Here is a 15,932-nt window from a genome sequence, read left to right on the forward strand (position 1 = left end):
CACAATTATTGAAATTGGAAGAAGAACAAATTAGGCCTAAGGTCAGCAGAAGGAGGGACATAATAAAGATCAGAGAAGAAATAAATAAAATTGAGAAGAATAAAACAATAGAAAAAATCAATGAAATAAAGAATTGGTTCTTTGAGAAAATAAGCAAAATAAATAAGCCTTTAGCCAGACTTATTAAGAGAAAAAGAGAATCAACACACATCAACAGAATCAGAAACAAGAAAGGAAAAATCACGACGGACCCCACAGAAATACAAAGAATTATTAGAGAACACTATGAAAACCTATATGCTAACAAGCTGCAAAACCTACAAGAAATGGACAACTTCCTAGAAAAATACAACCTTCCAAGACTGACCAAGGAAGAAACAGAAAATCTAAATAAACCAGTTATCAGCAACGAAATTGAAGCGGTAATCAAAAAACTACCCAAGAACAAAACCCCCAGGCCAGATGGATTTACCTCGAAATTTTATCACACATACAGAGAAGACATAATACTCATTCTCCTTAAAGTTTTACAAAAAATAGAAGAGAAGGGAATACTCCCAAACTCTGAAGCCAGCATCACCCTAATACCAAAACCAGACAAAGATCCCACCAAAAAAGAATATTACAGACCAATATCCCTGATGAACATGGATGCAAAAATACTCAACAAAATGTCAGCAAAACGAATTAAAAAATACACCATTCCCAAGTGGGATTCATCCCAGGGATGCAAGGATGGTACAACATTCGAAAATCCATCAACATCATCCACCACATCAATAAAAAGAAGGACAAAAATCACATAATCATCTCCATAGACGCTGAAAAAGCATTTGACAAAATTCAACATCCATTCATGAAAAAAACGCTCAACAAAATGGGTATAGAGGGCAAGTACCTCAACATAATAAAGCCCATATATGATAAACCCACAGCCAACATCATACTGAACAGCAAGAAGCTGAAAGCTTTTCTTCTAAGATCAGGAACAAGACAGGGACGACCACTCTCCCCACTATTATTCAACATAGTACTGGAGGTCCTAGCCACGGCAATTAGACAAAACAAAGAAATACAAGGAATCCAGATTGGTAAAGAAGAAGTGAAACTGTCACTATTTGCAGATAACATGATGTTGTACATAAAAAACCCTAAAGACTCCACTCCAAAACTACTAGAACTAATATCGGAATTCAGCAAAGTTGCAGGATACAAAATTAACCACAGAAATCTGTGGCTTTCCTATACACTAACAATGAAATAATAGAAAGAGAAATCAGGAAAACAATTCCATCCACAGTTGCATAAGAATAAAATACCTAGGAATAAACCTAACCAAGGAAGTGAAAGACCTATACCCTGAAAACCACAAGACACTCTTAAGAGAAATTAAAGAGCACACTAACAAATGGAAATTCATCCCACGCTCTTCGCTAGGAAGAATTAATTTAACCAAAATGGCCATCCTGCCCAAAGCAATCCACAGATTCGATGGAATCCCTATCAAATTACCAACAGCATTCTTCAACGAACTGGAACAAATAGTTCAAAAATTCATATGGAACCACCAAAGACCCCGAATAGCCAAAGCAATCCTGAGAAGGAAGAATAAAGTGGGGGGATCTCACTCCCGAACTTCAAGCTCTACTACAAAGCATCAGTAATCAAGACAATTTGGTACTGGCACAAGAACAGACCCACACACCAGTGGAACAGAATAGAGACTCCAGACATTACCGCAAACATATATGGTCAATTAATATATGATAAAGGAGCTATGGACATACAGTGGGGAAATGACAGCCTCTTCAACAGTTGGTGTTGGCAAAACTGGACAGCTACATGTAAGAGAATGAAACTGGATCACTGTCTAACCCCATATACAAAAGTAAATTTGAAATGGATCAAAGACCTGAATATAAGTCACGAAACCATAAAACTCTTAGAAAAAAACATAGGCAAAAATCTCTTGGACATAACCATGAATGACTTCTTCATGAACATATCTCCCCGGGCAAGGGAAACAGAAGCAAAAATGAACAAGTGGGACTATATCAAGCTGAAAAGCTTCTGTATAGCAAAGGACACCATCAATAACACAAAAAGGCATCCTACAGTTTGGGAGAATATATTCATAAATGACAGAACCAATAAAGGGTTGACATTCAAAATATATAAAGAGCTCATGCACCTCAACAAACAAAAAGCAAACAATCCAATTTAAAAATGGGCAGAGGAGCTGAATAGACAGTTCTCCAAAGAAGAAATTCAGATGGCCAACAGACACATAAAAAGATGCTCCACATCACTAGTCATCAGAGAAATACAAAATAAAACCACAATAAGATATCACCTCACACCAGCAAGTATCGCCACCATCCAAAAGACAAACAACAGCAAATGTTGGTGAGGTTGTGGAGAAAGGGGAACCCTCCTACACAGCTTGTGGGAATGTAAATTAGTACAACTATTGTGGAAAGCAGTATGGAGGTTCCTCAAAAAGCTCAAAATAGAAATACCATTTGACCCAGGAATTCCACTCATAGGAATTTACCCTAAGAATTCAGCAGCCCAATTTGAAAAAGACATATGTACCCCTATGTTAATCACAGCACTATTTACAAAAGCCAAGAAATGGAAGCAACCTAAGTGTCCATCAGTAGATGACTAGATAAAGAAGAGGTGGTACATATACACAATGGAATATTATTCAGTCATAAGAAGAAAACAAATCCTACCATTCGCAACAACATGGATGGAGCTAGATGGTCTTATACTCAGTGAAATAAGCCAGGCGGAGAAAGAAAAGTACCAAATGATTTCACTCATATGTGGAGTATAAGAACAAAGAAAAAACTGAAGGAACAAAACAGCAGCAGACTCACAGAACCCAAGAATGGACTAACAGTTACCAAAGGGAAAGGGACTGGGAAGGATTGGTGTTAAGGGAGGGATATGGGTTGGGGGGAAGAAAGAGGGTATTATGATTAGCATGTATAATGTGGGGGGAGGCATGGGGAGAGCTGTGCAACACAGAGAAGACAAGTAGTGATTCTACAGCATCTTACTACACTGTTGGACTGTAATGGGGGTTATAGGGGGGACTTAGTGAAGGTGGGAACTTAGTAAATATAATGTTTCTCATGTAATTGCAGATTAATTATACCAAAAAAAATACATGCAACTGAACATACAAATAAATGTGTTTCTTTCAGAAAATTTACATTGAAAGGCTGGCAACTGAAGGATGTGCAGTGCTAATTAGTGAATTTTTGACATAAATTACAACCAATAAGGACTATGGACTTTTTTTATGGAATCATCAAGTCACATTTTTACAATTAGTCATGCAACTTTGGCTATGTGAATTTGTAGTGTAGTTAAGATAGCATATGCAGATTCAAGCCTTTCAGCATTTTGTGATGACACATGAGAATTAATAGCTACATGTAAGTATAGACATATGTAGCTCTTTTTAATGCTTAGCATTAAATCAATTATATATCTGTAGTGGAACGTATACAGAATATTCAAAGATTTAGGAACATGTATATTGAAAGTAGAATATTCAAACTAACATTTAGCATGTTGTTTACTAAAATATGATTCTCTTTTTCTCAACAGAAATTTATTTCACAATTTAACCCAGGTAAAACATTTTTTTAAATTTTATATCTTCATATATCACTACTATACTTCCCTCTTATCTTCCAGATTTACTGGAAGAGTAATTTTCCAAACTAATTTTTCAACAATATTTGCTTAGAAAACTGGTACTCAAGATGTGGTTTAGGGAGCCCCCCTCCAGGGATCCACAGAGCTTTTCAGGAGGTCTATGAAGTCTAGCCTTTTCCAAGCACATTTCTATGTGAGGATACATTTTGCCCATGTACTTCCACCAAACCAAAATATACCAACAGCTTGAGTGCAGGAGCACAGATGATAATCCAGCTGTCTGCAGTTAAGCCACATATTAAAGATATTTGGTGATACAAAATGTAAGACAGCCACTCTTCTTACTAATTTCTTTTTGTTTGGGAAAAATATTTTTTCATAGAAATGCTAGTTATGTTAACATAGAATGGGTTTATCATAGTTTTTAAAATAAATTAATGCATATCTTTAAATACATATATTTAATTATTATATGGGAAATATTGATGAGCTGAACCCACATAAAAGCTCTGTGGGAATCTCAATAATTGTTAAAACTATGAAGGGGTCTTGGGGTGAAACTGTTAACATCTGTATTAGAGGATGACTAGGAGTATGGTAAAGACATAGATTAAAAAATTTTTCAGTTGAAATAAGGTAAAAATATTTGGAAAAAGTTATATAGATATTTTAATTTTCTCAAAGCAGTGATTTATGGGAAAGAAGAGACAGTAAAAATAATAATAATAAGTGAATTTACTGTATTGGATTAAGATGTCTAAATGAACCCATGTGTCCATATGTACTCCTATCCCAAATCCAGTTGACATTATAGAATTATTTATTAAGGCTATAACAAGAAAATACTTAGCAGTGGATAAAGAATTGTATTTAATACAGAAAATACAGGGAAACTTCTAGAAATGGAATACATATCATAGACCTAAATAATACAGAATAACCTCCATATCACTTAAAGCAAAAAGAGATGCCTCTAGAACAAATATGTATGGGCATGTATAACAACAGTATAGACTTTTACTCTAATATAGGTGCATATATGTGTATAGAATTTAAAAGCAAGTAAAAAAAATTTCTAGTTGTCACAAATAATTAAAGAACTAAAAGTCAGAATTATGAGATTGAGTTCTGAACTATGGGTATTTAGCAAAAATGCCAAAAGTAGAGCTGCTGATAAAGTGCATCCCTCCCAGACAGAAAGAACCCAAATGCCCATTAATAGGAGAATGGAAAAAGTTGTGGTATATTTACATGATCATATTTTAAATAACAGTGAAAATGAATGAGTTAAGTTACGGGCAATAACATGAATAAATCCTAGTTGCATAATGTTGAAAGAAAAAAAGCGGGTTCTGTGGGGCTATGTGTGGGATGATCAAATGAAATGAGCCAGAAATTAAATGTGTTAAAAAGAAATAAACACATTCAAGAAAGAATTCAGAAAAGTGAGCAACTCTGGCAGACACAGGGAACCAAAAGAGGAGGAATACATAGATAAATGAAAGATATTTATAAGGTTTTAGTTCTTGAGTTGAGTTGTGGGTTCCTGGTTTTCCTTTTACTAATTTAAAGTTCAAATAATTACATAAGAGAGGGTCATGCCAATAAGAGTGTTATGAACCAAGGATTGGGATTATTCTGGTTCTGTGTCTGTGTACTTGAAATTCAAACAAAGAGCTCTTACAAAATTACAAAAACTGTAAGTGACAATAGAAAATGTAGAAGAGCAAGGTACACAAGAGCAAATATAACAGATATGAAAGGATGTGGAAATTCACCTTGCTCAGGAAAGTTCAAATTAAATTAACAATTAAATGTCACACTGGTAAAACTTAAACTAGAGAAAATTACTACTGCTATAGGGAATCTGGGCAAAAGGGTCCAACTCAAACTTTGCCAGTGGAAAATGTAAAGAGTTAGGCCTTACTGCATTTTTGGAGGGTAATGTGGAAACACCTGTTAGAATAAAAATATATATACTCTTTGGATCAACAATCCTATTCCTGAGAAATTTACTCCACAGAAATAAAATCTCCAGTACATAGGGCTATATGAAAAAGGATCTACATTTTACAGCATTACAATAGTGGTAAAACAAAACAAAACAAAACTGGAGCCACTGTAAAATTTCATCATTATAGAAATTGATCTGTAAATTACAGTATGACCACATAGAATATTATTCAGGCATAGTAAGAGTTAACAGTGGGAAATTTCATGATGTATACTTGAGTGAAAAAAAGGAGAATATGGAAAGTATGTATAATATCCAATTTGGTTTAAAAACCTTTGAAGTGCCTCTTCTTAAAATACATATATATTTGTGCATCTGTCTGCAAATGCTTATATAGCATGGAGAAAAATAGGGAAAGTACACACTTGTTAATTCAAATTACATAGGTTGAGAGAGGATTCATACAAGTGAAGGGAATATAAGGAGAAATAATGTCCTGCAATAAAACCATTACGATTAAAACACAATGTAGGGGGGTGGGGCACGGGGAAGGCAGTACAACACAGAGAAGACAAGTAGTGTTTCTATAGCATCTTACTATGCTGATGGACAGTGACTGTAATGGGGTATGTGGTGGGGACTTGATAATGGGGGGAGTCTAGTAACCATAATGTTGCTCATGTAATTGTACATTAATGATACCAAAATAAAAAAAATAAAAAAATAAAAAAGAGTTAACAGGGCAAAGAAAAAAAAAAAAAACCAAAGGAAGAAAAGAAGAAAGGGAGGGCATGTGAGCAGCAATACTTACAGGGACAATATAGAATCTAAGGCAAACAGATTTCACAGAACAAAGAGGAACACCATATAGTTATAAAAGAATAAAATATTCATATAGAGAGAGAGATGCAGATGTTGAAGTTCTTAACTTAAAGAACTTCTACAAATTAATAAATGAAAGACTGGTAACCCAATCAAAAAATGGAAAATGGGCAACAGAAATGAACAAACACTTCACCATACAGGAAATACATATGGAAAGATGCTCAGACTTTCTCACAGTGAAATAAGTGCAGTTTAAAACTGCATCGAAGTATCATTTTTCACCCATCAGAATGGCAGCATCCAAATATATACAACACACTAATTGGGGAAGGCTGTAAGGAAAGAAAACTCATACATTTCTGGTGAGAGAATGTTATTGGTACAACTGCTACAGAGAACAATTAAGCAGTATCTATAAAAATTAAAACCCATATACTCTGACTGAACAATTACACTTTTAGGAATATTCTGAGGTACAAAATGATGTATGTACAATTTGCTCATTGAAGCATTGATTATAATGGCAAAGGATTGGAAGCAAATATTTGTTACAAATTTACCTCTTTCAAATGTTACTCTTTAAATAAATCATGGTTCCTCCACAGTTGGGAATAATATGAAGCTGAAAAATTAGAATATGTAAAGATCTATAAAATAAAACTCTACATAAAAAACACAATATTGAGAAAAAATGTGTTAGCATGCTTGCATTTATATACAAAGAAAAAAATAACATTTTCATTGGTTATGTACCAAAATATTTAGAAATATAAACAAGAACTACTAATAGTAATTACTTGGGTGCAGTGGACTTTGGGAACTAGGTATTGGGATACAATGCAGGGTGGAAGATACAATTTTTGCTGTATTTGTAATATAATTTGTTTTAACTAACTAAACAAATGGCTATTGAAAAAAATAAACAAGAAAGAAGAGAACCAAGATCTACATCTATTGAAATAGCCATGGTGTATCAAGTGGTAAAAGCAAGTTAGAAATAACATGTACAATATGATTCCCTTTTTGTACAGTATGTGTGGGGTAGGAGTTGTGTCTGTGAGTGTAGAGAAAGATCTATAAGCATTCATATGAAGTTTTAACATTAGTTACCTCAGGAGTGTACAGGGATATTGTTAACTCTTCTTTTATATGTCTTTGGAGTGTTTCACTTGTTAAAAACACATATTGCTTTTGATTTTTTTAAATGGGATAATCAAAAATTTTTAAATACGTAAAAACATTTTTATGGTTACATTTTTCCACAACTAAAAATTCAACTTGACCAAAATGTAAAGAAATGTAAACATATTTTATTTTTTAGGTTGTAGTTATATGGATATATGATCCAGAAAATGCAGACGCTGATGAGTTGCTATGGAGTGCAAATGAACCTTCACTAGTAGGTGGAAACATTATTATCATAACTAAAATAATATGTTACATTTCTTTTTTAAGGACTGTGTTAAATTTATTTTAAGTGGCCCAGCACTAACTAGCTGGCTGGTGGAGCTGTAGTGGGCTCAGGCTGGGGGTCCCTGGGCACTCCACACCAGGAAGGCCCCAGTGGGATGGTTGGAGCTAAAGTTATGTGAACCAGGGGGTCCTGAGGCACTCTGCTCCAGTGAGCACCCTGTTGGAATGGCTGGGGTTGAAGTGGGCATAAGCCAGGTCCTGAGGTACTCCATGTAGGACAGCTGGATCTGAAACTGGCATGGGCCAGGAGGTCCTCCATGTAGGGGGCACCTTGGCAGGGCAGTTGGAATCAAAGTGAGCATGGGCTGGGTGGTCCCAGAGTGCTCCAAGGTGGGACTTCCCTGGTAGGATGTCAGGGATGTTCCCAGGCGTGCTTCATGCAGTAGCACCCTAGCAGGATGGGTGAAGCCCCAACAGGCAGGCTTTGGGGGAGATGGGAGGCTGTCCCAGGGCATTATACACAAGGGGCCCCCAGGTGGGACTACTGCAGCTTGGGCAGGTGCACTGGGGCATGGGCGGAGATGTGCCTTGTGGGTCATCTGGAGCCGGTGTGGACTAGGGTCCTGGGACTTGCTGTGTGGGCAGGTTGGCTAGTGCTCTGAAGCCTGCTCCAATCCAGGCTATCAAAGAGGAGAGGGAATGTGAACAGTGGCACTCACCAGCAACTCCAGTTCTGGAGAGAGATCCACAAATTCCCCCACCATTTGGCAGGCTCTCTAGTGTTAGTGGGTTTCCTTCACTTATAGCCTACTTGCCCTTTAAATCACAGGCTCTTTTCTGTGCCCCAGGGTAGATGAATCTGCCTGTGGGTCCCTGAATAGTACTCCTTCCTCCCTGCTGCACTTCCTAGCATGGGGTAGATTCCTGTGTCTTTCCTGCTGTTCTCTATGTGGTCTTTCTATTCTTTCAAAATAAAATAGTTAAAATTCCATGTAAAAGTTCCTTCAACATTTGCCCAATGTACTAAGAATAAAATCTAAACTATTCAAGATCTACATTGTCAAATATGATATTCATTCAATCAACTACCATGCTATCATTAAAAGTGATGTTATATAGACTTTAGGTTATATAGCATGAATACATAACAGTAGCCCACATTTGGTAAATCCTAAGGGAATATACTAAATGTGTTTTTTATATTTTTTAAGCATCTATATGTGATGATTAAACATTCTGTATTTATAAAATTATCTTCAATGACTATGAATTATCCTTAATGGAAAGACATATGTCTGTAAACTTGTTTACATGATTGCCTTAACTTTTCCTTGGCCTTTCTTTTTTTCTATTATCTTATTGTATATGTTGCTTATTATATTTTATTTCCATCTTATTTTATGCTACATTAAGAATGCTTCATTTACTCTTTTCCTCTGGAGTTATATGACGGATAGTTGTGTTTAAAATTCTGAATTGTGAATAAGATTTTCAGAAACAAAATTTAAATATCTCTTATTTATTATTTACTAGGCAAACCTATATTTCTCTATCAATAGTCAATAAATGTGAATTCTTCAGTGAGGCCTTCCCTGAACACCATTCACTCTCAAAAATAAGTTAATCCCACAGTCCTAGCAACTATACATTACTGACACTCATCACAGCAATCTCAATGGCTCTTATGGGTTGTTGACATATTTCTCTGAAATTAAACAGAAACGTTATTGGAGGATTATGGCAGAAGGAATCTGTGGAATTCTAGACTAACCCTCAATATCTGGTTTTTTTATTCTAGGGATTCCCCATAATGAAACTATTGCCTCTATTCTAAAAATACCTTATTAGGGATAATTCCAGTCAATTCAACTTCTCCTTAAATCTATGTAGAAAAAGAGAGAGCATGTCAGGTCTAGCTATATACTGAGATAATTTTTTTAAAAGCCTCCAGACATCATTTGAAACCTGCTTTGGAAAGGTACATTGTTTTTAAGTCAGGTTCATATCAAAATAATTCTAACAATTTGTTCTAGAAACTCCATTATGTATTTCATTGAAATTAAAACTAAAGACATGTATTTAAGTGTCCCAAAAATCTCTGTTCATTTAGGATTCTGATTGTACATAGTGTTTTCAACATGTTAGAAACTGTATTATGATTTATTTATAATTCATAAAGTTCTAATGGGGTTTTTCTAATAGAAAAAACCCTGAATCCTGAAAATGTGGTAAATTTATAAATGTAAACAATGTCTTAACTAAAATAATATTCAGCAAGTCATAATATAATTTCAGATTAATTTTGGCTATGAAAAGAGTAAAAAGAGGACTGGTTTTTTTTTTGTTTTTTTTTTACAGAACTCCGTAATACTTAGCAAGCAGTTTGCCACATTGGGACAGAAGCCTATCTTATATACAGTTCTGAATAAGAAAGTTTATTTTCCACATAGAAAAATGAAGAATGGGTATTTAATTTTTTAATTTCAAATATAAATTTTATTTTTTAAATTCAGTAAAACAACTATCAAAAACTTAAAAGTTTAAAACCCTAGTGGAATTTCATGGACTATCTTATATGTAATTTCCAAACAGCTTTTTTGATACACACACAAAAAATTGTGATAATCAGAACTAGTTACCAACTCAAAAAATGCCAGTCACACTCCTGGATTATAGCTTCATTATTTGTATTAATAACTAAACCTCAATCCAAAAGCCTCCTTTAGAATGGTGCCAAATCCTGGCAACATCTCAAAATATTTCCTACTGGCTCATAAAACTGGTCCACGGTAGTGTGACTGGTACCACAATCATTAGCACCATCAGTGCATGTGCATGCACACACACACACCACGATTCCACCTGAGAAGTAAAATCTATTACTGTTAAAAGTTAGTAGGTGACCATGGGGTTCAGACAGCCTTTCTTAATCTATTGAGCACCTAGCATAGGACAAGGTACTTATAACAAAAAGATACAATTCCTCCCCTCAATGACCTTACAGTTAGTGGGGGGACAAGTAAACAGATAGATGTTATGATGAAGATGAGCCCAGGGTGAAGTAGAATACATAGAGGGTACCGACCATGGCATGCAAGAGCGAATTGGGACAGACTTTCCTGAAGAAGCAACATGAACATTATTGAAAAGAAATAAAAGTCTGTTTCTGAGTTTCTGTTTGTTTGTTTTTTAGATTCCACATATAAATGAAATCATATGGCATTTGTATTTCTCTGGAATATAATACAGATACAGAGAAATACAAATGCCATATGATTTCACTTATATGTGGAATCTAAAAAACAAACAAACAGAAACCCAGAAACAGACTAATAAATATGGAGAACAAACTGGTAGCTGCATAGGGGAAGGAGGTAAGGGGAATGGGCAAAGTAGGTGAAGGGGATCAAGAGGTACAAATGTCCATTTACAAAACAAAAATGTCTTTTCCCCTGTTTAAAAAAAAAAAACAAGTAAGTCATGGGGATGAAAGGCACAGCAGGAGGAACACTCAATAACAGTGTAATAACTTGGTATGGTGACATGTGGTAACCACGTATCACGTGTTTTGTAACATTTAAATGTGGAATCACTATGCTGTACACCTGAAACTATTATAATATTATATCAACTATACTTCAGTTTTTTAAAAAATGGCACTTCCCTGGATAAATGTGCCTTCCAGTTAGTAATTTCCAGGATTTCAAATCTGCTTTGAGTTCCTTCCTATGTATCTTTATTTTGTATTTCATCTGGCACCAACTTTGCCATATCAAAGGAAAACTAGAACTGGGCTCAAAAAATGCCAGGACATCTAAATTCAAAGCCAGAGCACAACTGGGAATGAATCAAGCTAATCAGAGTTTTTCAAATCTACAGGAAGTGAGATTCTTCAACACAGGTAGTCAGTCATTGCAGAACTCACATAGAAACCGTGTTCACTTGGTTGTGGACTAAAGGGGTGTTGCCTAAGTCATGCTCTCAATGACTCAGTTACTGCCTTGGGTGTGAGCAACTTGGGGAAGGGACAGGTTTATGTGCAGTGGCCCAAAATGAGGCACAGCATGATTTCTGACTTGTCTATAAATGTGGGTTTGTTTTTCTACTTTTATTGCACATTTAGCCAGATGAATTTCAACCCCCTCAAGAAAAAAAAAAAAACACAATGAGGAGAAATGGAGCAGTGGTACCATTTTATTACTATTTGATTTGTTTTACCCAGATTTATGTTGCTAAAAACAAAAATTTTTTAAAAGACGGTAAATGTCAGCACTGTGCAAGGTGGATGAGAGGAGAGAGAAAAACGATTTTATTCTTATGTTTTTTATTTTTCTCTTCTTAGGACCTGGCATATCTCACTACCAATGAAGAGAGATGACATGCTAAAGGTGATTAAAGGAAATCAAGTGGCCTTTCAAGATTGCTTTATTGCAGATTTTCTTTTTGTGCTAACTTCTCCTTTGTTGACAATGCCTGAGATTCCTGGTTTTTTACCAATCTCTTCACCACGTGGTAGTCAGTTAATTGCAGACTCAGATGCTTGTGTACCTTCATTTACTGTTGTGGTAGCTGATATGGAGACCTTCCAAACAAACGATTCATTCCATACTTGGACCAGGGTCAGAGTGCCTCCAAACATTTTGACTAGTGACGAAAGACACAATGTGTCTGATGTGAACCTATCACAGGATGGAATATTTTTTCTAATAAAAGGAACTCTTTACTTAAAAAGTTTTCATGCATTTAGAAGACTGGGAAAACCTGAAGATCTTCCTGATGGTGGAATCATTGGCATTGCATCAAGAACATGGTGTTGGACCAAATATTTATTGAAGGTTAGTACCAGATTATGTATATGCATATTACACCTACACATTTAGGTATATTTACTATACCATTTAATTCAGTGATATATCATAGACTCTGCTTTGCAGTTTTTTGTAGTTATTTTATTTAAGGTTGTAAATAGCTTTGTATTCCTGATCTAACTTCTCAGATGCCTCTATACAGAGATGCACCTCCAACAATAGAGAATAAAATGAATCTTGCATATTATCATGCAGAGTCATTTAGTCATATGGGCACATGGGCAAAAGGTTTAAAAAATTATTCTCTCCAAAGACACTCTGTGCTCTCAAAGATGTATTAACTCTCCCTCTTCTAACAATATAGTGACTAAGATATCCTGAATCTGTCACATTACAAAATACCTAAATGCTGCACAAAAATTTAAACTTTTTAAGCACATAGATAGACTTATATGGAAATAGGGGAAATATTGAGAGGAAGCGGGGAGTCCTGAAGCAATAATTCAGAGGCATAAGCAAATTCTAAAATCTTAACTGCCATAAAGTCATGTGCTGATCTCAGATATTTAGAACTCTGGTACTTGGATACATAGTCTTGGGCCCAAGCAAGGCAGGGCATCTGATAATAATTTTTTGTAGAAAACAAGAACCATCAAAAGTTCCCTAACAGAATTAAGTCTATCCAAGCTTTCACTCTTAGAAAGAGAGAAAAAGTCTGCCTTTTAATTCATGACCAGAGCCAAGCCAGGCACTCTGGGGCTCAAATTCACAGCACCTGTGTAGTTCATAAAATATTAAGCTTTACAAAATGCAGAATCAAACACAAGTCCTTTCTGTAGGAATAAACCCTCAAGTCAGACTTTGAACATTTTCTACAAATAACATTCTGACAAAACTGAGCTCATATTCAAAAATGGCAAAACACATAAATAAACAAGATGCCATGGGAGTCAGCAGAAACAGCAAAGACCAGAATCTTCCCTATAAAACTTCTGGTATTGGCATTGACAGAGTGTTAATTATCTTTAATAGACTTAAGTAAGTGGAATATAAAATGGAAAAATAAGGGGGAAAAAGTCTATCAAGTGGCAAGGCAATTAGTAAAGCTCAAAGCAAGGAAGTCATTGCCATAAAACTTAGAATAGTGGTTTCCTGGAAAGGAAAGATGTAGTGATTGGGAAAGATCATGAGTGACATTTGGGAGTTTTGATTATATTCTGTTCCTTAAATTATACAGTCATTACTCAGACTTCCACTTTGTGATAAATCTTTCAGCTATATATTTTTCTGTTTGGTCTATTTTCTGTATAGTACTATATATAAAAAACATTAATATGTAAAAATAAGTGTTAAAATACTACATTTGACGTGCCCCATATCGAATTCACCGAGTATCATAACTCCTCCAAGTGGTAAAGATACCTCAAGACAAATGCTGGGCATAGAAGCCACAGGGCATAAATCTGCAAAGAAGTAAAAAGCTAACCTTTTCAAACAATATGTCTTCTCTCTCACTTACCAACTTTACATTTCCCTGTATGGCCCCGGAAGATGACTGGTTAGCCAGAGACAGGTAATATTCCTCAAGGGAGGAACAACCTAAGACAGGCACAGTCGCAGGGGGGCCATTAGGTGAGAAATTGGGGATCAACAGAGGTGAGGCTTAGAACCTCACCCCCCCTGTTCTGAGAGAAATCTTCTGCATACGTGGATGTTTTATTGCCCTTGTCTAGCTTGGATTAACACATAGTCTACAGGCACACACCTGATCATCTACATTTGCTCTCTTACAACACTAAACTATGTTTTCTACCTTTATCTTGCATCTACCTACCACTTCAGCATTTTATTAAAAAAGAATAATAATAATAATAATAATAAAGGGAGAAATGTGGGATTCACATATAAATCAAGTATAAAAATCAAACGAATATTCATATTTGACCTGATTGTTTATAGTTCATAATGAGTGATCAAAACCGAAAGTTTTTGTGATGACTGCCCTTGCACTGTTCACCATGTAAGAACTTATTCATTATGCTTCAGAAGATTGGAGACTGATGAGAATTAGGCTGGGGGTGGATTAGTGATTGTGCATTGAGCATTGACTCCCCTATACAGAATTTTATTGTTGTTAACAATCATTTGATCAATAAATATGAGAGATGCCCTCTCAAAAAAAAAAATACTACATTTGAGGTAATTTTATATATAAAATAAAATGTTGCATTTTCTGTGAAAATTAAATTAAATGAATAATAATTGAAATGTAAAATTCCATGGACAGCCTACAAAGATTAGATACAAAAAAAATAACTATATATTGGAATTAAAGAAGAAGGAATTAAACAAAATGAAAAACTGAGGGGGGGGTGAAAGGATAGAAAAGAAGAAAAAGAGGGAGAAATGAAGGAAAGGATGGAGAAGAGAAGATCTAACATATATCTAACCAGAATTCCAAAATGAAAGATTAGAGAAAATGGGAAAGAGCTGAGAATTTTTCAAATTTAAAGAAAGGGATCAATCCTCAATCTAGAAATACTAATAAATCTCAATTGATACAGGAAAAAATAAAACTTAGACACTAAATAATGAAATTGCAGGATATCAAAGACTAACAAGAGATATTAAAATTATCCAGACAGAAAAGACAAATTAAAAACACAATAAAGACAATAAAACTATTAGGATCAGTGGAAACCAGAAGGTAGTGAAATAGTCAAATAACTGAGGTAAAAATTATTGTTAACCTAAAATCATATACATTCAATGAGACTATCCTCAAGAACGGGAATGTTTAAAACTATTTTAAGAATCAAAAACAGAGGTTTCAGAATATAAATAGATAATTGCAGTAAAATTCATTAGATGTGCTCAATAGCAAAATGGAGATGACATGGCAGAGAAAACAGTTAGTAAGACTGGAGTCACATCAATAGAAATTTTCCAATCTAAACAATAGAAAAAAAATTCTCAAAATTAACCAAGCTTCAGAAACCTCTGAGATGATAGCTGAAAGGTCTAACATTCATGATATTAGAGTCCAAAAAAGGAGAGGAGAAAGAGTATCATGTAGAAAAAAAAATCTGAATAAATAGTATCTAGAAACTTCCCATATTTGACAAAAGATATAAGCTTGAAGCTCAGCAAAGTCCAAACAAGATAACTGCAAAGAAATTCACAAGCGAACTACTGAAAACCAAAGGCATAAAAAACTTGAAAGCACTCAGAGAAAAATGACACATCATATATAGGAG

The 15,932-nt window shown here is 35.0% G+C and overlaps 1 protein-coding gene across 1 annotated transcript in view; it reads left to right on the forward strand.

Annotated features, from left to right (window-relative positions):
* Positions 1 to 15,932, forward strand: part of CATSPERE (catsper channel auxiliary subunit epsilon) — a 153,466-nt gene that overhangs the window by 64,330 nt on the left and 73,204 nt on the right. The window contains exons 6-9 of the mRNA XM_057508224.1: positions 3,625 to 3,649; positions 7,776 to 7,853; positions 10,226 to 10,332; positions 12,210 to 12,702. Coding sequence (XP_057364207.1) covers positions 3,625 to 3,649; positions 7,776 to 7,853; positions 10,226 to 10,332; positions 12,210 to 12,702 — 703 coding nt within the window. The remainder of the gene's footprint in view (positions 1 to 3,624; positions 3,650 to 7,775; positions 7,854 to 10,225; positions 10,333 to 12,209; positions 12,703 to 15,932) is intronic.

The sequence above is a fragment of the Manis pentadactyla genome, chromosome 9 (assembly GCF_030020395.1).
Source record: "Manis pentadactyla isolate mManPen7 chromosome 9, mManPen7.hap1, whole genome shotgun sequence".
Lineage (NCBI taxonomy): Eukaryota > Metazoa > Chordata > Mammalia > Pholidota > Manidae > Manis > Manis pentadactyla.